At 36.6% G+C, this 24,131-nt stretch overlaps 1 protein-coding gene and 1 long non-coding RNA gene across 2 annotated transcripts in view; one reads left to right on the top strand and one right to left on the bottom strand.

Annotated features, from left to right (window-relative positions):
• Positions 1-24,131, bottom strand: part of NCOA1 (nuclear receptor coactivator 1) — a 167,265-nt gene that overhangs the window by 52,629 nt on the left and 90,505 nt on the right. The window contains exons 4-11 of the mRNA XM_054728547.1: positions 23,243-23,302; positions 22,987-23,092; positions 19,198-19,364; positions 16,172-16,269; positions 9,882-10,059; positions 7,895-8,074; positions 5,945-6,040; positions 4,273-4,413 (exon numbers count right to left, since the gene is read on the bottom strand). Of these exons, the coding sequence (XP_054584522.1) occupies positions 4,273-4,413; positions 5,945-6,040; positions 7,895-8,074; positions 9,882-10,059; positions 16,172-16,269; positions 19,198-19,364; positions 22,987-23,075 (949 nt within the window). The 5' untranslated portion in view covers positions 23,076-23,092; positions 23,243-23,302. The remainder of the gene's footprint in view (positions 1-4,272; positions 4,414-5,944; positions 6,041-7,894; positions 8,075-9,881; positions 10,060-16,171; positions 16,270-19,197; positions 19,365-22,986; positions 23,093-23,242; positions 23,303-24,131) is intronic.
• The window catches only part of LOC129151936 (uncharacterized), a 114,553-nt gene that overhangs the window by 19,803 nt on the left and 70,619 nt on the right, over positions 1-24,131 (top strand). The gene's annotated exons all lie outside the window — the stretch shown is intronic.

Below are 24,131 nucleotides of genomic sequence, written 5' to 3'. Positions count from 1 at the left end.
TGCCAGAACCTCTTCAAAGAACCTTTAAAATGACAACTGTTCTTGTTGTCTTACGCCTCCTACTCCCCCTCCCAGAATAGGCCTCAACAGAGCTACAAAGCAAAGGGAACCGCTTTCTCCGGTTATAGCAGGTGTAGAAACAGAGCTACTTGGTTTTTCTACTCCACCCAATTTGATGCTGAGTTAACCTCAACAACCATGTTAACTAAATGGGCAGGTTAAAAATGTGTGTGGCAGGATACCACAGGTCAGTGCTGGTAGAGATTTCTTTTTCTTTTTGGTATTTCTCTAGATATATACAGAAATAATGCAACTTTAAAAACTGTTATTAAGATAAAGGAAAAAAATTAGTCCTAGATGGTTGAAGATTTTTAATCACCAATGAGTAAACTCTATCTATTCAGTATATCAAAATTTCTAAAAAAAGAAAAGTAACTCATATTTTAAATTTTCTAAACAAAATTTGACATAAAAAAGATTTTAAGTTAAGTCTGTTATATGGACCATGGAATTACCCACATTACACAAGTCTCAAAGAACATTCTTGCTTAAATATTAATCACTACATATGGGCGTTAATAATTTATATGGGTATTTATGCTTTACAGCAATGCTTCCAAACTTCTTGATACTATAAACTGCTTCCAACTATCTTGTAATATTTTTTCATTAAAATTATTTTGTGATTATAAAGTTAAGATAATAGAGAAATGAGCAAGAATAAGTAAAGGCATTTGTAATCCATCACTCAGAGATAACCACTGTTAACATTTTGTGAACCTTCTAGAATTGGATAAATAGATATATAAGGGTAAAATCATACTATACATATATGCTGAGCTTTCTTAAGCTATTTTTCAAAGTAACAATACATTATGAACATCTTTCAAAGACAAATGATCCATTACATCATTGATAACAGGTAAACAGAACTTTCATGTAACTTTTCTAGGCTGTCTAGCCCAACATTTTCCATGACCACTACTCTCCCTAAGTGCTAACTGATGTGCAGATATAAGTATTCTGAGGAAAAATAAGTCTGGATAACAAAGTCATTGTTATGGTAGAACTTCCCAGAAATTTAAATTCCATAAATATGCCTTATGAATCCCCAAAAGTGGGAGATTAAAACATTTCCCAAACTTAATTCAGCAGGAAACATCACTTCTAGTTGTAGCTATGACTATCTTGTGGAACCTAGTGCGCATTTCCAACGTTCTCTGTAGGAAAACATCTTAGACTATAGACTCTGATTCAGTAGTGTGGGTGGAACCCACAAAGCCGGTTTAACAACTTGCCCAGATGAACTTTGGGACACATTTAACCTAGACCTTTCCTTAAAGGCATGGTTCTGAATTGAACAGAACCTCAGAACCTTTCCAAATGATATACACCTGCATGGACCTTCTCCTAGTTTAAAAAAAGTTCCTCAAGTGGTCTTGATATCCATTTCTCCCTAATCTCAATGGAGAACCATTGCTGTCATCGAGCTCATGCTGATGTTCCCATATATGCTGTGGATGAAATGCATTTTCAAATTAGATTCTGAAAAATGAAATGTGAAAAGCAGTCCATGAGCTTCTCTGTCAAAAGCAGCTGGAAAACTAAGTAAAAACCAACTTAAACCTTTAATGCTTATTAAGATTTTATACCAGCCACTGCCTTCAAAGAGTAAATTATTGGACAGGAAGAAAAGAACACAGATGGAGAACAAATTTTTCTTGCCTAAAAATTAATCATTGTAGAATTTTACAAACTTTTAAGCTTTTTAAAAGTTTTATACAAAGTCAAGGATACAGTGATACTCTGTCTCACTCTTTTCACACTGTCCCTAAGTGAAGCAGCAGCATCAACTCTACTTCTTAAGTTGAGGTACAGGCATATCTCATTTATTGTACTTCACTTTATAGTGCTTCGGAGATACTGCGTTTTTTAAAAATTGAAGGTAGGACCCTCCATCAGCAAAAGGATTACGACTTGCTTTACTGTGACACCCTCTCCATAATGTGGTGGTCTGGAACTGAACCTGCATGTCTCCGAGGTATGCCTGTATTTAAGCATTACCTTGGGAGCTTTTTAAGATATCTGGTTCCTCACCCGAGACTTGAATTCAGCAGGTCATTCCCATGTAGGGGTGATTCTCATGTAAGTGTCTCATTTTTCTTATCAGGTTAGATACTGCTAAATATAAAATATCAGAAAAAGATATTTTACTCAACCCATGACTGCTGTTTAGTAAGTTGTCCTGAATCTCCAAAATACTAGAATCAAGAGTCATGTGAACTCTGGACAACTTAAAAAAAACACACAAATTATTTCTACTGAGAAATTTTTTCTTTAAAAAAAGGGGGAAGATAGAACATTAAGAAATGACTAATGGGAAGAAGTTCTTTACATTTTACTCTAAATTACTTCACTTCATATGATAATGATAGATTATTCGTTACTTATTAAACTTTAATCAATCTATTTTATAGAGAATTCGCATAGTGTGTTTAAGCTGTGCTTCAATCACATCAATGGGGAGCCCAATCATTTGGAGAATGAGATTATAATCTAGACCTGCTTTGCCTTAGGCCAGTGGTCGGCAAACTCATTAGTCAACAGAGCCAAATATCAACAGTACAACGAATGAAATTGCTTTTGAGAGCCAAATTTTTTAAACTTAAACTTCTTCTAACGCCACTTCTTCAAAATAGACTCGCCCAGGCCATGGTATTTTGTGGAAGAGCCACACTCAAGGGGCCAAAGAGCCGCATGTGGCTCGCGAGCTGCGGTTTGCCGACCGCTGCCTTAGTGGAAATGCAGATAAATTTAAGAAAAAAAAATTAAAAGTCTTTTAAGTGAAGTCTTAGAAGGCTCAACTTAGAAAATTAAGGCAAAATTCAGAGAGTATCATACACTTCGGCACTTTCGACAGTAGTGGAAACAGTACCCTGAGTGTCAAGTCTACGCAAAAGTGAAGGGCCACTCTTGGGAAAGGGAGCCACAAAGGTGGCGTCCGGGGGATGGCACTGGTTGTGTACTGTGATGTTTTCCAAACCTGACTGCACTTTAGTACTCCCTGGAGAACTTTCTAAAGCACAGATTCTTGGTCCTATTCACTGCAATATTATTTCTAGGGATGCTATCAGTCTAGTAAGAGGCCCACTGGAGAACCATTAGTCTGTAGGATGCTAGTGACTACACTAGTGAGATTCATATCGATGGCTTCCTGGGCAAAAAAAAAAAGGTAAGCTGTTTCCTCCATATCATTAGGAAGCAGTTGACCTAAAATGTAATGAATGGAAAATTATCTGTAAACATAGGAAACCTAATATTATGGGAAAATGTTAACATCAAGAAGGATGATGGAATAATGAAAAATATTTTTAAATTGTTTTTCAGGAATAGCCATGCAGAGAGTCTCTTTCCAAAGAAACGGTTTACTTAGAGTTTTGGAGACTAAATTACATTGTGAAAGGGGCAGTAAACTACCATAATTACATGGCAATATTTTTTAAGTGCATCAAAATCCCTTTATCTAGAATCTCTATGAACTTTCTGGACTTAATTCTAAGATAATTTTCCCTGTCTTTCCTATAATACTGTTAAGTTCCTTAAAGGCAGAGAATATACTTGTTTTATACTCCCATAGGCTTACTATGATGCAGCATCTATTCAATTATTATTAGTTTCATATGACATACTTACAACTTGAAACTTCAACTTGAGTCAGGAGATGCAGGTACTGTAACAGTCATGAAGAAAACATTCACAATATAGATCTCGGTATTATCTAGCTCTTTGGACATGTATGTTCTGCTGGGAATGATCTTCCAAAGCCAGACAAAAACGCCACTTCCTCTCTGAAGCCATCCCTGATTCTTCAAGTCATAATTAAATTTTTCCTTCTTTTGTTTATGCCTCTATTAAAACTGTCAACTATTCTAATACAATTTAAGCTCCTTGACACCAAATCCATGCTTCTTAAACATCACGGTATTCCTGCCACCTTACATAGTATTCTATGCATGTGAGGAATTTGACACATGTCTGCCGAATGAATGAATGCACAAATGAATGAGTGACCACCACATGATATCCTAGTCTTTATAATGTACATCCCAAAATTCAGGATCCACTCATGAATTACTTTGCTTACCCATTTCTTCCTTTCCTAAAACTGATTATTGCAAAAATTGTAATTTGACGAAAACACTTATCAAGCCATAAATTCCATAGAAGTTATTCAATATTAACAAAGAGAAAATAACTGAGAGAAAACTTTACCTTCTTGAAATAGTTGTCTGGCATAAGACGCCTCTCTGCCCTGAGGTTGGAAAAAAGCATAAATGCATTTTCTCACTAAATCTTCCCAGCCAGTTCTGCCAGCAGCTCTCAGGGAACTCGTATCAATAGAGATGATTTTACCTATACAAAGAATAAAATTTTACATTTATGATAGCCTCTTGATCTAAATAATCTGTATTTCAAAATGAACAACCGCTTCTCAGAAATATTCTGCACCCCAAATGCGTAATGGAAAAAAGCATTAGAAAGCACTATTAATTTTTAGTACCTATGGTAACAAAGTATATCTGTGGCATGATAATGAAAAATTGTTTTGGCCTTGGAGTATATTTACCTACTAATATGTAATATTCTAAAATTCATTTCCAGCCAAGTATTAAAGTCACACCATAAAGACCTGAAGCTGCTGGGACTAATGCTGCTCAGACTCCTCTGGCTTGCCCTTTGGATCCTGCTCTCTATCTACACACTAATGACTGAATCACTCACTGGGGAAGGAGAGGCAGACATGAATATACTATTTTGGTAATTTATTTCCACCTACACTTTAGTAAGAGCAGTTGGAAACGAACCTTTAAAAACACAATAATAAAGCATACAACATAGGAATATTAGATTTCTGGGACAAAAAAATTAGTAAATATTGTAAGAGGATCTTATAAACAATGGTAAAGATGAAAAAATACATTAAAACTAAACTTTTCACAAAGAATAAAATGTAGTAGAGATGATGTCTCTCTTTATTAAAGGGGTGAGTGAAACATATAACTGCTGTGCTAGAGTGAAGACTAAATAACATGAAAAATATTTTACAGTTTGTAAAGAACAATAATAATTTGTCTTTGATGAAAATCAAATCTGAAGCAGGCCTTTAAAAGAAGACGTTATTTCCAGGCACTGTCACCTTTCCTCGCCCTGTGGCCTTCTTTCAGCTCTTCTAACACACTCCTGTCCTCCTGGGGTCCCCGCAGCTGTCTCCTCAATCGGGAGCACTTATTCTGCCCTGTGCCCCTCCCCACCATTCCCTCCCAGCACACATAATTGGCACCACCTCAAACGTAAGGGTTCAATATCAGCTCCTCAGCCAGGTCTTCATTAACCAGCTGATTTTAAAAAGGTCCTCCCTATTAGCTTACCTTACCATCTCACACCTTTTCCATCATAAAACATATCATGATTTGTAATTACATCATTGCCTTTTGCTCAACCGTGTACACTGTTAAGCAATCATACATAGTGACAGGTATTTCTAGGTACTCAAAAACTGTGCTGAATAAATTTAAAGAATAAAGAAAAAAATAGCCAGATACATTTAAGCATAATATTAAAACCACCATACTTGTATCCATTTATAAATATATATATTTAAATCTACATTGCCAAATAGCTTTAAAAACTTTATTCCATGGTTATGAAAAATAATTTATAATAAAAACAAATATAGGTATATGAAGAGTTAAAAATAGTGATTATAATATCTAAAATGCACAACATCAAAACCACCATTTAAAATGTTTTCTGTGTAAGACAAGCGGACATAAGTGGAAAAGCAGAGAACAGACGGACACAAAATCTGGGATGTAATTGATTTTAAAAGCATAGCCGACATCATTAATACTGATGGAACATTTTTTAACTTTGCAGTTAATACCTGTAGTATCTTGCTTGGTCATAAAGGATTCTACACCCGTAATAGCTGGAGGCCGAGGTAATCTCCGTGCAATACAAATCAAACATGACTGGAAATCTGCCCAAAACAAGAAAGGGAAAATGAAGAAAAAGGGTAGAAAATGGTTCACAATCTATTACTTGACATTATCAGTTTTTATAGAAGTAATACATTTTATAGGATCTGACACAATTCTGGAGTCACTCTATATAAAAGTATAATGCTAGAAATAAAATTGCTGGCAACCCAAACCAGGCAGCTCCAGGTAGAGATCTAGTTAGCATAAGTAATCCCTTCCCATTGACTGTTCTGACATAAACTAGAAACTAGAGGAGACTGATGCATCTCATGTGCTTGGATGATAAAAACTCAAAGTAGTTTTGCCTAGATTTAAGTAACACAGTGAATTTTAAAATACAGCTCTATGGTCAATTTCCTATACTCATCAGTACTTAATGGCTATAAAAATTATTCATGTGCCCTGGCCTGGTAACTCAGTTGGTTAGGGCATCGTCCTGATATGCCAAGGTTATGGGTTCAATCCCCAGTCAGGGCACATACAAGAATCAACCAATAAATGCATGAATAAGTGGAACAACAAATCAATGTTTCTCTCACTTCCCCTCGCTCTCTCTAAAATCAATAAAAAAAATAAATGTTCTTTAAAAAAAAAAAAAAAGAATAAAAAAAATTTAATTTTTGTAGCCATTAAGTACTGATGACTATAAGAAATTGATAATAGATGCCCTGGCCGGCTTGGCTCAGCGGATAGAGCGTTGGCCTGCGAACTGAGGGGTCCCAGGTTCGAGTCCAGTCAAGGGCACATGCCCAGGTTGTGGGCTCGATCCCCAGTGGAGGACTTGTGGGAGACAGCTGATCCATGATTCTCTCTCATCATGGATGTTTCTATCTCTCTCTCCCTCTTCCTTCCTCTCTAAAATCAATAAAAATATATTTAAAAAAAAAAGAAATTGATAATAGAATGTATTTAAAAGTTTACTGTGTTGCTTAAATCTAAGCAAAACTACTTCTGTGCAGATAATAATTATCCTATGAGAAAAACATTTAACTCTTTCTAATGAAGCATAATTTGCCTTTGACACAGAACTTTATATTGTAGGATCTATAATTTTTTCAAAGTTCCAGCTCCAAATTTTTTGAATGTGCAACATCACATGGCTAAATATGAACTTTACTCATATAAAGCAGCCTTGCATGTTTATTTTATAGGAAGTCCCCAGGAGATCATGGCACTCATTCCCTGGTGAGACCAGCTACCTACTAGTACACAGCCTTTTTTTTTTTTTTTGCATCTGACTGACTTCTCATCTCCTACCTTCCCCGGTCCTTATTCCAGTTTCCAATGTGTGGTGTTCTTAACTTAGCTCAGTCTAAGTTCACATGGAAAACTCATCCACTGTCACATATTTAACTAAAGCCATGACGATGCCATGTTCATATTAGAGCTTCGGCTGTGTTTTCATCTGTTCATACGCTCTCTCGTTATAAATTACCTTGTATGGCCTCAAAAATGCTAACTCTATCCTCCAATGTTCCCTGCACTCTAAACTTGAAACTCAAAAAAAATCAGAGCTGTTCAACAGCCTGCTGCGTCTGGTTCGTTTCCAACTGGCATCGGTTAGCGACATCTCTTATTTCTAGGCAGCAAGTTGGTACGAATTTGACATTTTACTAGGAATGCCAGCTTAAAATTGAGAAATTGGGGGCATTTTAAAGAGGTGATTATAGATGTTAGCAATTTTTTTCCTTAAAAATTAAGAAATACATAGCAAGTTGAATAGCCATTTTGATCTATAATACAGTAACCAAAAATACTATCTGAAGAAGGCAGTTTTTATAATCAATTACCTCCCTATTCCTGAAAGCCATGGAAAAAGCAACTAAAAACCTTAAAATCACCCTTTGTTTTACCTTCTCCATCTTCTTGAATTGATTTTGGCTGTGACACGGTGAAACACTGCATTACTTCATACCGCTGGCAGGCTTCCGGGTTCTCAGAGCCTGGCTCATCTGGAGGGTGAATTAGCATCCTGCAGTTAAAGGTATGGCTATTGCGTCGTGTTGCCTCTTGAGGCCAAGGAACTCCATTTACTGTGGAAGAGAAATTGATTATATCCCCGTGAAAAAGTACAAAATCTGAAGATACAAAAGACACATTTAGCCATCTATTTAATTAGGTACTCAGATTAAAAGACAGACAGACCTCTTCAGATCTAATGTTATCCTGAGGCAACAGGATACTTATCTCCCTTAGCAAATGTAAATGTCTACCAATTTGAAAATTGTAAAATTTCTAAGGGACTGTATAGGATTTCCCCTCTCAGCGATAAGGCCTTACAAGTACCCTATTCATTAGCATTCTTCATATACAGAGACAAAAATTAAAAATTAATAGTTAACTAGCTCTTTTACTCAAATTTAACAGCAGTTAACAAGCTTTTCCATTTCGTTTCCAGTTATAGTCTGGCAATAAAAAATGACTGAAAACCTTAGGTCCACTGTCAAGCAGAAGTTTTAACCTGGCAGGCGTGAACTTTTAAGGATGGGCTTGTGCACCCTTTTGGATTCAAAGTTTCTCAAAGGAGTCTGAGATTAAATAAAATATTTAGGTAGAGAACAACCTTGGCTTCTTATAACTATTTTTTCACAGTTTATGTAATACTCTGAATATTGTGGGTAATCAATAAGTTGTTACATAAAAATGACCATTTAAACAGAAACGTCACCTGATTCAGTAAAAGAAAATTGAGTCTAGAATTCTAGAAAAGATGTCTGTACATTTCTTTCTTTCTTCTTTTTTTTTCTTTTTGTCTATACATTTCAAAAAAGAATTTCTGTTTGGCAGGTCACCATTTCCACTGACCCTCTGTCTTTTTTATGATCTCATCACTCTGCAGCTGCTGGAGAAAATCCTGGAAACAAACCTACACTGGAGTAAGGAGTCTTGGTTCTGCTATGAGCTAGTGGTGAGGTTTGGGTTAATTACTTAACCTTTGCCTCATCTTTAAAATAAAGGAGTCCACAATATTATCTCTAAAGTCATTTATACTCTAAAATTTTACAAGACTCATAAAGACCCATTGACAATTCACATATCGGACTAGTGATTTTAATAAAAACAATCATTTCAGGCCCCCAGTTACTATACTACTCTTTTCAAAGAAGAAATAAGTAAACAATGTAGAAAATAAAGAGCTATGGGTAACATTTTATTTGCACGTTTGGTTTAGTTATATAGAATTTCTAGCCCAGGTCCTCCCTCCAGTTTTGGAGCAATATAGGCTAAAGAGTAGGCACATGGCCTAGTGAATGGGACAGAGAGGCTAGAAATCAGACCCTATCCATTCTCTAAGCTAGGCTCCATTGTCACTTAACAACTCGCCCAATCATTCTGAGAACTCCTGAGCTAAAACCACTTACATCCAAAAATGTTGATTTTAATAAGTACATAATACGATAGTCTATCCCTCCTCCCTCCCTCCCTTCCTTCTTTCTTTCCTTCCTCCCTTTTTCTCTTTGAGTAGGGTGGTGGGAGGGATGCACATTTCTCTCTTCCTTGGACATAATAACAATGGAAAGCAAAGGGAATTTCAAGCGGAAGCTTCTGCTCGGCCTCCCATTACTATCACGATCCCGGGCACAATCTGGAGGAAGAGGCTGAAAGGGATGCTCGCCATCAGCTATGTGATGGCATTCCCTCTTCATATTTTCATCTCAGATTGAAACTAAATTTTAAAATATTTTAATATATGATAACATACATTTCTTAGAATAATACCATGTATTATATTTATAATACTAGTATATTATTATACTTTATATTTAGGTAAATAATATATTTGCATAAAGAGAAGCTACAGGGAGTTCATATTCTTTTAAAAAATACATTTCTTTGTACCTAGTGATTTTGGTAGCAGATTCTTCACAAATTCTGCATGATCCCCCACATGCAGTATGCTGTAGACACTGGTATTCATTAATTCTTCCTGATTGTAACCCAAGTAGCTGGTCACATTCTCTGACACAAATACAATTCTCCCTTCACAGTTCACAACAAAGAAAAATCCATCCAAAGCCTGCAACACCAAAAAAAAAAAAGGGGGGGGGATTTGAGAGGTTAAAAGATAAAAAGAAAAATAAACATATATACTTCTGTATTGAAAAAGAGGTCAGCAATATATGTGAAGTTTAAAAAAAAAGAGTGGGGCTGAATGAAGATTTACATTGCATGCTCTCTGTGGACAGGGCAGGATTCTTTTTTTTAATTAAAACAATTTTTTTATTGTCTGAAGTTTTACATATGTCTCCTTTTTCCCCCAATTGACCCCCTCCCTCATCCCTTCCCAGCCCGGGCAAACCCCCACCGCCCCAGTGTCTGTGTCCACTGGTTATGCTAATATGCATGCATGTAAGTCCTTTGGTTGCTCTCTAACCCCCCACCCTCCCCTAAGGACAGGATTTTTAAACAGACAGTACACTAATGTTTCCAGTAGGCATAAATGAATATGTCAACTTTCTTCCTTAGAGAGACATTTTATGGTAGCAGGTCTGAATTGAATGACCTGTGCACCCATTTCTACCCTTAAGGAACTTATGGTAGAGTGAGAGACATAAACATAATAAATCCCAGGGATGAATGCAGTGTCAGAGACATACACAGACTATTCTATGAACAAAGGAGGATACTTAATCTGGGGGTGGGGTGGGGAGGGGGGCAAAGAAAGGCTCCTTACAGACCCCTACCTTAGTTATAAAAGGAACAGCCAAGGAGGGGAAAAGGGAGAGAGAACAGTCTAGGCAGAGGGGAGAGCGTGGCAGTGCACAGGAGGCCCAAATCACAGAGAGAGAGCCAGGGCCTCCAAAAGGAGATGTATGGCCCCAAGGGGAACAGAAAATCCATAGGGGAGTAGTAAAAAGTCAGAACCTCCACTTATAGTGTAATTCAAAGCATAAGGAAGAAATGAAGCTTAATAAACATAACGACACCCTGGCATCTCATTCAGTACCGACAGTCACATATCACAAACTGTGGAATCCCAAGAGAAGATCCAGAATACACGAGGTGGATGGTGGCCCCTTAGGTATTTATAATCCTTCCATTTACTGAAACACACTGCAGTCTGCTTGCTATAGAATGTATATGAGCAATAAAAACGAGACCTTTAAAAAGGAGAACATTTACAGAATCTGGTAGTAAGAGAAAAATCCTTTGTATCACATGGGCGTTTGCTGGTTATCTGGGACAAATTCTTAAAAGAACTGTCTAACCATGTTTATGGGCTACTAATTTTCTTTTTAAGAGAGACAAGTGTCCCAATTTGTTGACCTTTTCTATGAGGCAGGTGGTAATGATAATATGCTGCCTAGCAGATATTTTCCAAATAATAACACATTTAATTTTGTAACTCAGGTGAATGAGAGGTGTAAGGACATTCAAAACAGAGGAAACAGCTCAGAGGTTAAAAAAAATCACTTTGTATGCACTTGCAATATTTGTGTTATATTTAACAGTAAAAAAAAAAAAAATTTTTTTTTAAAGCTTCAAGGAAAAGCAACAACAAAAATAAGGAATTAGTCCTAAAGGCAACGGGGATCTTCTTGAAGGCACCATTTTCAGAGGAGTGACATAATCTACTTTTGCAAAGATCTTTCTGGCAGTGGGTGTGGTGTGGAGCTGGGAAGCAAGGAACTCCGCTGCAATGCTATTGCAATAGTCCAGTTCAAATAAGAGCCTGCATGAAGGCAATGGCAGTGGAAGCCGAGAATTTGGCAGAAGCAGAACCAACGGCACTTGGTCACCTGCAGCACCCATGGGAACAAGCATTTGGGGTGATTCTTCGCTAATGATTTTAGGGTTCTGGTAGATAAGTGCCTTTCCCTGAGTAAAGGGACTCAGGGGGGAAATCTAGTCTTTTCCTTTTTATAAACCGAAGTTAAAATGATTATAAATTTAGTTTTAGAAATCTTATATTTGAAATGACTGAGGAACATTCAGATAAAGGGCAGCAGGACATAATGAAAGGGATGCTCTGAAGAGAGATCATTTCGATTTGAAAGCACATGTATCATTTTGTGTGGGGTTTTTTGTTTATTTGTTCTTAACTACCATCACCTTTTCTCCTTTCACAGAATATCTGAGTTCCTTTGGGGAGTTACTTGTTCCCCATTAAATAAAATCTCGTGGGGTTCTTAATCAGGCCATTGGGAGACTTTCTGCCTAACTGTGAACCTTGCAGAGAATGACAAAAAGACCGAACTTGGCTGGAATACATTCATTCTAGCAGCAGGGTACAGCCCAAATAGGTCTTTCTCAGAGACCATTTGAATGATTTTGGCTTTCTAGCCTCCTTAAGATATTTTGTTTTCATCCTATTTTCAAGCATGGTTCTGTGATTTCCAAATAGCATTCCAATAAATTCACATTCACTTAATTTCGTCAGAATTGTTGTCTGTTGCTTGGAATCCAGAGAATCTTAACTGATGTTTTTTGTTTGTTTGTTTTTAATATATTTTTATTGATTTCAGAGAGGAAGGGAGAGGGGAGAGAGAGAGAGAAACATCAAGGATGAGACATTATCATTGATCGGCTGCCTCCTGCATGCCCCCTACTAGGGATCGAGCCCACAGTCGGAGCATGTGCCTTTGACCAGAATCGAACCCAGGACCTTCCAGTCCGCAGTCCAACGCTCTATTCACTGAGCCAAACCAGCTAGGGCCTAACTGATGTTTTATATACACATATACATGTGCACACATACACACCAGTACATCATATAGACATAGACGTAGATCCCCAACTTCCCAGGAAATGCGCACAGAATTAAAAAAAAAAAAAAAAAAAAAGGAAGAGTCAAGGCCAGAACCCTGGAGGATGCTAACGTAAGAGGAAGGCAAAGAAAGAAAATGTGCGACAGAGGTTAAGGAATAGCCAGAGAAGAGAGGGGATCGTTCTATAGAAGATTTTTAAGGGAAGAGTTTTAAGGAAGAGGGAGTGGGTAGTCAAACGTGCCACACAGCAATGTAGGGATGGTAAAAAGCAAGGTGAGGAAGCGTGGATGCACATGCAAGATGTAGGGAGACCCTGTGACAAAACCAGAATATTTGGGGGGGGGGGGGGTCAGGGGAAAACGAGAAGCATTAGAGCCAGATAGCACAGAGCTCTGAAAAGGAGGCAACAGGCTTTAGACAACAAGGAGCGGTGGAAATGAGGGCCTTAAAAAGTGCCTGCACTGGTGGGTGTTTACCATGGACCAACCGGTATTTGTTAAATCATAAATTCTAATACCACGGTCTCTTTAAATGTGGGGAAAGTACTTCCAATACCTTCATTCTTAATCCATGTTACTTTTTAAATTTTATGTTTTAAAACGGTGGTGGGGAGACAAGTTGTGGGGTGAGAATTTCTCATATTATGGTGAATGTTTGGACACGTTTAGATGTGCAGGTCTTCTAGATGAGCAAGTCCCCTCCAGATCAACACTGTAAAACAAGAACTTCCTGCAACACTGGAAGCATTCTGTACCTGCAGTACAGTAGGCACTGAGCGCTTTAGTGGCTGCTGAGACTGAAGCTCTGAATTTGTTGTTTCATTTAATTGTGAATAGCCACGTGTGGCTAGTGGCTAACTTACTGAACAGGGCAGCACTAGCCTGCAGCCTAGATGATGCAATGGACAATCTCATGGTGGCTTTTTACCACCTCTTCTCGGCTTCCCTGGATTAGACTCTACAAAGTTTAAGGCAACGAGGATGGGGTTGGAGGATAGAGAAGAGGAATAGAAAAGGCTGTCCATGAAGGCAACTCTGAAGTCAGTAAAAGTTCGTAATTCTACTGGACAGTCTCTGTTTCCTATATCTATAGCTCATAAATAAAAATTATTATTTGCTCGCTGGAGTCAAGAACCTAAATATATCTCTATTCTGAGTTTCTGAAAATTTTAATTTGATATTTTGTTTTCACATTTGAAAGTGCTTGCCTAATGACATTTAATCCGTTTGTAATGTTGTGTTACAATTTCCCTTTGATTCATAGTGGTTTTCAGGGTAACAATTTCATCAGCTAAAAAAACCTTACTTTGTTTTTTTGTACTTTTGAGTGGATGCTTTGCTGTCATTGCTGTTCATTTTAAAGTGTTGTCTTCTCAGGCAGCAATAACAGATGTTTCCATAAGTTAAAGCAGCAGTAGCAGTATTCTGTCTGCAGTTGTGCTGCATTCAGCTTGTGGACCATCTATTTGCTCTCCTTTTGATCTCTGTGGTTTCTGAAGGATGTGTGGAACTAGGATTGAAATGATGACATCTTCCTACAGGAACCCCAGAAACCTCAAGGCTCTCTATACCTTATATTTATTCATGATTGTAAATGACATTATATGAAGAAGATAAATTTAATGAGTATTTAATGAAATGAAAGGAGACAGAAGATTCTTAGGCTAGTTTTAAACTCAGGGCGCCAAGAAGGCAGGTAGAACTCTCATAGAAAAATCAGAAGACATGAAAAGACTCGTCTCCTAACACCCTGCGGAGCAGCAGAGAGGAGCAGTGAACGCCAGGCTGGAGCAGGTCTCTGGGGAGGGCCTACGTGTAACCAAGTAGCGGGACAGTGACAGGGACCGAGCAGGGGGAAGGTGAGGGGTAGAAGTGGGGAATGAGCCTAAAGTACTTTTATTTCTTTAACTTATTTTCCTCTAATAGTTTATATTAAAAATTTTTCAAAATATAGCAAAGTTGAAAGAATTTTGTAGTGAACATCTATATATTCACCACTTAGATTCTACCATTAAAATTTTTACTATATTTGTTACAACATTGTTTCTGAACTGCAGTCATGTTTAATGGCTTGTGAAAAGAATATAATTTAAAAAAAGCAGAGTCCATCACATGTGGTAGCTTCCTCCTCTCCCACTTACATGTGTATGCATGCACGGGCTCAGAGAGAAGCTTCTATCCACTATCCAATGCCTTCTATATTTTACAGTTCTAAAAGGTATGTGCTCATTCCCCTAATAAAAATCATTAAAACCAATAGCCTAATGTTACAAAGTTCTGTCTAACATGGAGGAGAAATAAAGAATTTAGATTTTGAGGGGAGAAGTTGCTAATACGAGAGTCAAAAATGGTTAGCAGCCTGTTAAAAGTACAGAAATGGAGTATGGGAAGAGGTTAAAGCAAGAAGTATATATTTGGGTGTCATCTCTTTAGAGATGAAAGGTGAAGCAAAGAGAATACATAATATTTCTGGAACCAGAAAAGCAAGAATTGAGTTTTGACAATGTTCTCACATCAGCAGTGTTGGTAGAAGGAATTATGGTTAATGCGAAGACACAGAAATAATTAGGGCAAGAGGAAAATATGTATGAAGTTAGAAAATAAAGAGACCCATACACGTTTGTTAGAAACACTTCACCAGAAGAATGGGCCTTGAGGTAGGATAAGGAAAGAAGAATCTATTTTATGTCTATCTATAGCTATATCTCTACTTTATATATGTAATATATACATGTTAAAATTAGGGCTAGAGATAGAAGAGAATACACTGTGGGGAATAAGTGTGTACATACACATACGTATATTTCTAAACATTCATGTATGAGAGTGAACATTTAAGGTGATGAGCACACGTGGAAACAAAACATCTGCGTTGAGAATAGAGGGAGTAAAGATTAAATAGAAAAAGCAGGAGTGAAATTACAAAGCAATTACAGAGTAATTCCCATTTAAAAGTTCTTTACTTTAAAAAATTTGATAGAAGGCTGTTAAAATAGTACATTCTCTTACAATGTTTCCATAAACAATTAACACATTTTTAGTCAGAAAGCTTTCCAGGAAAACACTTACTGCAAAAAATAAGGCATCCCTTATTCAAAGACGAAATTCTATGGTAGACACAAAGATAGCACTAGCTAGCTAAAGAATTCTGTTTTAGTTTCCCAACTAAATAAATAAATTAATTCAGTTTTCCATCTCACTATTTAGAAAGCCTTTATGAAAATATCTTATGATCATTATTAACATTTAATTCTGAAATAGTAACAAAATAGCTCCCAAAATAAAATAAGTATTAAAGTTCTTTAAAACTTTACTTTGTTTTATAATTTATTAACTGGTTATAAGATACAAAAGAAGAAAAAACCCCAAACTGGCTAGAACAAAGCGCTGGATCACTTTCCGAGTCAATGAGAACAGCTACCTCCAAAAGAAGAGGTCCCAAGGATTCCTTTTCGATCACTCCTTGACTACTGGATGAGATGTCTGATTTCTGTACTTCATCATCAGCTGTTGACTTCTCTATAATAAAGAACCAAAAAGTCACACCTCCAAAATGGGCTTATTTCTATAATGGCAAGTTCAAGGAGACATAGACTCACCTAATTTCAGATTCAAATATGTATTTATTATCTAGGCCAGTGATTTTCAACCTTTTCATCTCATAGCACATATTAACTAATTACTAAAATTCTGCAGCACACCAAAAAAATATATTTTTTGCCGATCTGACACAAAAAAAGAGGTATGATTTTGGTTCATTCACACTGGATGGTTACTATTGTGCTGACTGTTGTCATTTCTTTATTTGGTAATCTAAGGGGGAAGGGGTTAGTACCCCTAACTAGTACTAACAGGTACTGCATGTTTTACAATTCTTTGTGGCACACCGGTAGAAAATCGCTGACCTAGGCACTTTTACATTTAGTCTTCATTATACTTGTTTTATAGAAGATAAAATTCACAAAGGTTAAGTAATGTGTTCCAAATAATGTATTAACTAATTAGTGGCACTGAGAGGACTTGAATTCTGACCTACAAAGTCCAGTGTTTCAACAGTGAGAAAAATGGTATAATTCTATAGCTTTTTAACAAGTCTACACCAAAAAATTTTAAGAAATGGATAAATTGTAAAAGAAAAATTGTTTTCGTCATTTTTTTTTTCTTTTCTGATCAATTGCCACTGAAGAGAAAGTAGGAAGATAATGATTTTTCATTTTGGGAGTCTGCATGAACAACTAACCTTTCATATTCATGTCATGATGATCTGATTGGTAAAACCTTAACTGCTAGAGTGCTTTGAAATTCTTTTGTGTGATGATGTTGAAAACTCCATCCATCATCTTAAAGCAGCATCATACTTAAATAAAAGTTTCCAATCTGTCAGATGAATTAGGTCACCAAAAACCAAATATAGTATTGAGTATTGCAATTCATTTTTTTACTTTAAAAAATGAAATGTTTTAAATATTCCAAAAAATACAGAAAATGACATAGCATCCATTCACATAGTCACCATTCATTTTTCACTGATGTTAACGTTATTTGCTTCAGACCTTTCCTTTTAAATTAACACAATGCTGCAAACAGAGTGCAGCTCTGCCACCATTCCTCCTCCTCAGTATTGTGAGGTCACAACAATAATGTCCAAGCATGGTTTAATACTTAAACTACGTATGTATGATTTCATGAGCACTATATTACTGTTCTGTGGGTGTAAAGTGGTCTCTCAGTGGTTTTAACTGCATTTCTCTGATGGCTGTGACATTGAGCAATGTTTTTCATGTGCTTATTGGTCATCTATAGATCTTCTTTGGATCAATGTCTATTCGCCTGCCCATTTTTAATTAGGTTATTTATTTTGAATGTTTCATTTTATAGTCTTTTGTTCTTGTTTCACGGATAACATAGTTTTCCTCTGTCTCTAAGGGGTTGTTTGGTTTTAAGTTTTCTTCTGCTCTCTGTGTTGTCTCTGCTTTCTCTGAGTTACTTTTTTCCTGTTTGTTCTCTTGTACATTATAGGCTTTCCCCAAGTATTTAGGTTTTTATTCACATTAAAGAGTGATGAACTAAAGGGCCTGGCAGCTGTGTGAAGAGTGGGGGCAAGGCCAGGAGCTGATATTTTTCGTGTGGGGATCATTCGCAACTGTCAGTGTTTATGTGCTGTTCCTTTGGCTGCTCCATTTCCACGGGAATCCTCCCACTTTCAACTTAGGGGCGTGAGCCAGGCTGTCAGGGTTCTGAGTCGACTGAGCAGGGAAGGGGCCATATGCCTCTTGCTGGCTCTCCCCTCTACAGGCTCACCAGCCCCGTTTCTCCTGTCTGCTAAATTGTTGTCACTCATCATTTTCCAACTTCTAAAATCTCAAAATCATATCACTTTAATCATTTTAAACATACTTGTTTATAGTCTTTTCACACCGCTTCTATTAACCTGAAGTTCTTTTGGGTCTAGTCCTTCTGTTGGTTACTGGTATGAGTGCTCTTACTCACTATAGGTTATTCCCTCATGTATTATGTCAGTTTTTAGAATAAAATCCCTCAGAAGCACGTTTTCTTTGGGAATCCCATGTGGCCAGGTGTGGGAGTGTTTCTCCAAAGTGTTTTGCTTTTGTTTCTGGCAGGCAGCCCAGCGATTTTCTGGTGTGGGGGTCCCTAATAAACATAGATAGTATATAAATCACAAAAATACATCAGGGCTTTCCCAGAATCCAGGCAGAAAGAGGCTCATTATTCAGATGGAAGGATTCTCCCATCATTGAGTTATTGTCTTTCAACTCTCTGTCAGAGCCTCAGATCTCACACCAGTATCTGTGTCCCCTGGCGCTACGCCCTGGTACTGGGTCCCATAACCTCCCAAGACAACCAGTTTCTAATAAGCCACTTTCTTAGAACAAGAAGGCTCTCAGATTTACTTTCTAAAATAAAGAGAACCTATGCGGGCACATCCCTGGTGGGGGGTGTGCAGGAGGCAGCTGGTCGATGTTTCTCTCTCATCGATGTTTCTAGCTCTCTATCCCTTCTCCTTTCCTCTCTGTAGAAAATCAATAAAATATATTTAAAAAATAAATAAATAAAATAAAATAAAGAGAACCTAAACAAAAATGTTTAATAAAATTATGAAGTTCAATGCAATTTCTTAATAATAAAAAATAAAATCACATATTGTCAGTGTCTTTAATAACAAAGCCATGTTTTGTTTTGTTTTTGTTAATCCTCACCCAATGATATTTTTTCCATTGCTTTTTAGAGTGGAAGGGAAAGGGAGAGAGAGAGAAACATCGATGCAAGAGAGACACATCAATTATTTGCTTCTCATAGGCATCCAAAAATCAAACCTGCAACCCAGGTATGTTGCCTTGACCAGGAATCGAAACGGAGACCCTTCGGTTGCACGCTGATGCTCTAACCGCTCAGCAACATCAGCCAGGACCATGGGTTGTTTTTTACCTTGTTCCATTCTCTTCATTAGCTGTATCTGATCGACTGTCTTCTTCAAAATCTTGCATTTGTCTGGTTTTACACTCAAGCTGTCAATGTCACTGATGTTTGCAGACAGTAACTCAGCTAGCTCTTCTAAGTATTTATTTTCTTGCTCCCTGCGCCTCTTTTCAGTGCTGTTACACAAAGAAAATCCAGTAAGTGTACATTTCTACCACTATACTTTCTTCCCTGACTGAGTACTTAATGTTTACACACTTAGATTCCTATTTTTATACAGAACATAAAACCAGATTCAGAAAACAATTTAAATTCACATCTAAAAAACGGATACCACAAACTACTAAAACAGAAACCAATTCTGGCTAAAATACATAAAGAGAATGACTGCTGTCACAGATGAATTTCCTCAGCGATGTATATTCATTGACTATTTCAATAACAATGAATACAGATATTAAAAGGAAGCAAACAGTATGTATACTACCTGCATTTGGAGTTATTTTACCTCCTAAATAACACCTTGAGATAGAAAATCTAAATTTTCAAATAAATTTGTTATAAATTAAGCAGGGTAGACTATAAAGAGTTTAAATAATTTATAATTAACTCTTTATTCTTATAATGAATAGACTACAGTTGGTCCTCATCAAAAAGAAAGTATCCATCTAAGAAGTAAAATAAAAAGGATAATAAATCAATGATTAGAAACTAAGACATGGAGAACAATGTCTTTAATATACAACTTTGTTTTAAAAATAGATTCAATTAAAAAAATAAAAAATACCATCTACTTATAAGGTCTTATAAATATAATAAATAAAGTCAAACTCAAATTATCTTAAAGCAAAATAATGAGAACAAAAGATAACAGTGGAAACAGCCAGCACTTCACATTCACTCTAATGTACTGAATGACTATTGCTCATTTTTGTTTTCTAGTCTTTATCCCTGGCTTACTTAGCAAGTCATCAGGCAACTTTCTTTATGTAACATAAAGACAATGAAGTATTACTTTGAAATGAATTTTTCTATTATCAAATTAAAAGAATGAGAAAGACTGGTCATAAGTAGCTCTTTGTTTTATAAGCAGCAGCCAAAATCATTTGGCTGCATATAAAAAGGATAGGGGAAAAAAAGGTTAAAAAAGGGAAAGAACAGTTGTTAAAAAGCTCATAATTGGCAACAATTAAAGTACCATTTATTTTAATGTTAAAAAGACTATAAAGGTGATAAATTTACATAACAATTTAGTAAGTCAAAAAGAACCAAGTCAAATCATCAAATGTATTTACTTACATAAAACAAAATACCACTAAATGGTACATATCTCAAAACAAAATCAAATTTTAAAACTATAACAATCACACATTCTGTCTTTGTCTTTTTTACCTTACATTATTAAGGAATTAGTCCCACTTTACTTAGTAAAACTCTTACAACTTCCACTGTTAGCACTTGCAGCAAGATTTTGACAAGTTTCACACCAAGGCATTGAAAAGTAGGCATGAAGAAAACGAATAACCTACATTTTGATATATACAGGCTTTAGAGAACTCCAGCTGAGCAACCTGATAGTGTTTTAAAGCACATCTGCTTTTTATGTTAGAGAAACTAATTAATATTAGACTTATTAGTATGTTCAGTCTATAGTCTGAACTGATCTGTTTAAATCTATGGGTCTACATTTCAACACAAGTAAATTGGATTCACTTGGTGAGGCTCCCAAATCTGTTCTTTACTTTAAATTTTGTGTAAAACTGAAGTGCTTGAAACTACTGTAGGGTAAAAAGAAAAAGAAAAAGAAAATTGATAGAATGGGCACGGTAGGCAGACAGAGAGGTGACAGAGGAAGCAAGAAGCTAAAAGTAATGAAATAATGAAGTGTCTATAAAATGACCTGAAAATGAGACTACGAAAATCACCACAAAATGAAGTAACTAATAAGCGAGGATAGAAAACGAGAGTAGATATATTAAAATAAAGTCAAAATTGAAGGAGGGGTGGAGATGACAAAAAACTCTACCTTAATGGAAAAGAAGGCTTTCTTTGTTACTTTGGGTCACCTGCATTTCTCCTCTCACTAACCCACTTCGTTTCCATTTACAGTGCATACATGCTAGTTACTGCGACTGGGAGTTAACTTCTCGTGTATCTTTTTTTTCTTCAACTTACTAGTTTTTTCAACAAATGCTCCTATACTCATTATGTGCCAGATAATCATGTACTATATCCAGGAGTAAGTTAGACTTCGCCTCCAATTAGCCAGAAAACAGAAAAGGAGACAGGCCATTATCATACTATGTTGACAAGACTGTAATACTAGAGAAGGGCATACAGATGGCTCCTAGACCTAGGAATGAGATGTCTAAACCTAGTGGTAGGGAAAGACTGGTTTCCTGAAAGAAAAACCCCCAGCTCTTTCAAAGGCATAAAGTGAGAGTGAAAATATCAAGTCAAAGGACCTATAATACTTCAACATGGCTGAACTACAGATATAAGAACCCAAAAGGGCAAGAGATGAGGTCCTGGCCAGACCACAGGGCTCTTTTGTGCCATGATAAAAGGCATGATATATTACTTAAAAGTACAAGTTAAAACTTCCTCTGTCATTTACTAGCTATGTAACCCTGGACATGTCCCTTAATTTAATTTCTCTAAGCTTCAGTTTCCTTATCTGTAAAACAGGGATAATGACATTACCTCCTAGGGTTCTGTCAGGATTAAGACGATGGCACATATAAAATAAATACTGGGCAGAGTTCCTGGCATATACTATTAGCTCAATCAATGTTAGCTGTTATCATCACTCTGATTATGATTATTTTTTTCGGGGCCAGGGGAAGCCCAGAAGGGTTTAAGAATGAGTAGCATGACCAAATTGGTAAGCTTCTTGAAGACAGAAAACATGTCTCACACTTCACTTATATCTTTATAACACCACCCACATGGTGCCAGTTGAAAAGCAGGCATTTAATAAACACTTGTTGAGTTGAATTGGAAATGTTGAACAAGCAGAAGGCACAGCTACCCACCATTTTAAGATTAGCACTTTAATCCTCATTCTCTTAGAATAGTTAAAGAATGGAGAAGCGGTAACAGGAAGGAGACACAGGACATCTCACCCCAACAATTACTGAGAAACTCTCCTGTCCAGGGTGACTACACACAGGCTGGCAATACCTGAGGTCTATCTAACATATGCTCTTTATGATTTACTATTTATAAGCCATACATTGTGTTAGGAACTAGGGATAAAATGGTGAGCAAATTCAGATAAGTGGTAGGGAAAGACTGGTTTCCTGAAAGGAAAAACCCACCAGCTCTTTCAAAGGTATAAAGTGAGAGTGAAAATATCAAGTTAAAGGACCTATAAGGAGTTCAAATGGCAGCTTAGTTTGCAGTGGAAAAGCCAGGGATTCATGAAATAGTCACACACACTAGTAAAATCCGAAATTATGGATCAAAGCTATAAATATATGTGAGACAGATACATGAATGGTAGACATTTGACGTAATAGTTAAGGAAGAAAGAGAAGGTTCCCTTTAAGGAAGTAATGACTACGGTAAGCTGGCATCGTAGAATGTCTATGTGATGACTACAGGAAATCTAGAGGGAGCAAGCTGGACTGAGGGAGTAGCATTATAAGGGAGCTGAGGAAGGAAGAGAACCTGGTAAGGATGCAGGACTCAAAGAAGGCCAGTAAACTTGGAGTAGATGAAACAAAAGCTTTAAAGTGGCAATGAAAATGATAAAGCAGCTCTGCCAGAAACAGATCAAGAAAAGAGTGTTCCTACCTTGATGCCAGGGTGTCACATGGCGATCCTTTTCTCTTAAGTGAGTCTGGGTTAGCAGGGTCAGATGAACTGTCCCCGAGGCCACTCATGTTGAAAAACTTCACACCTAAAAAGAAAGGACAACAGTAAGAAATCTATCCTAATGAACTTGCCAACCACAGGGGAGGAGGGAGCTCCCTTATATTAGCAAATATCTAAACATTGTAGTCATTGTAATCAATGAATAGATTAATACAGCCAACATAAAGACACCTACATCTATACAAAACCAGAGTAGTCTTCAGCTATTTAGTGTTTCTATACTTTTTTTCTGTATCTGTAAAAGAAAATTAATAATACTTTTGTGAAATCATAGAGATTAAGATTAAAATATTGTTAGAATAAAAGAGATACTGAGATTTTTTTTAACACTTATATGTAACTTTGAAAATTGAATGTATAAATGAAAGTCAGAGAAATTATTTTTATATTCATTTTATATTTAACTTTAAAAATATTCTTATTGATTTCAGAGAGGAAGGGAGAGGGAGAGATAAATAGGAACATCAATGATGAGAGAGAGTTATTGCCTCCTGCACACCCCACACTGGGGATTGAGCCTGCAACCTGGGCATGTGCCCTGACCAGGATTCAAACCCTTCTGGTTCATAGGTTGACGCTCAACCACTGAGCCATGATGGCCAGGCTGAAGTCAATAAAAACATATTTTTTAAAAAATGTCGAAAGACCCAACATGGTTTTATTAGTGTCCATTCTGAAACTCCAACATTAAACAATATCCAGCTAAGTAACACATTACTGTAATTAAGACTGCTACCTTCAAAGATCCATACAAAGCCCTGACCAGTTTGGCTCAGTGGACAGAGGGTTGGCCCAAGGATCGAAGGATCACAGGTTCAATTCCCAGTAAAGGGCATGTACCTCTCTCTCTCTCCCTCCCTCTAACCTCTTTTCCACTCTTTCTCTAAAGATCAATGGGAAAAATACCCTCAGGGGAAGATTAAAAAGAAAAGATCCATAGAAATATAAATGAGGTTAACAAAATATCACAAAGCAAAGAAGCCACTTAATTTGATTTTCACACAGAAATAAAATGTAAATATTTTAAAATTTATTAATACAAAAAATTAAGTTATGCAATCCTA

This window comes from Eptesicus fuscus, chromosome 16 (genome assembly GCF_027574615.1).
Source record: "Eptesicus fuscus isolate TK198812 chromosome 16, DD_ASM_mEF_20220401, whole genome shotgun sequence".
Taxonomy (NCBI): Eukaryota; Metazoa; Chordata; class Mammalia; order Chiroptera; family Vespertilionidae; genus Eptesicus; species Eptesicus fuscus.
This window is presented reverse-complemented; position numbering and strand designations above follow the sequence as displayed.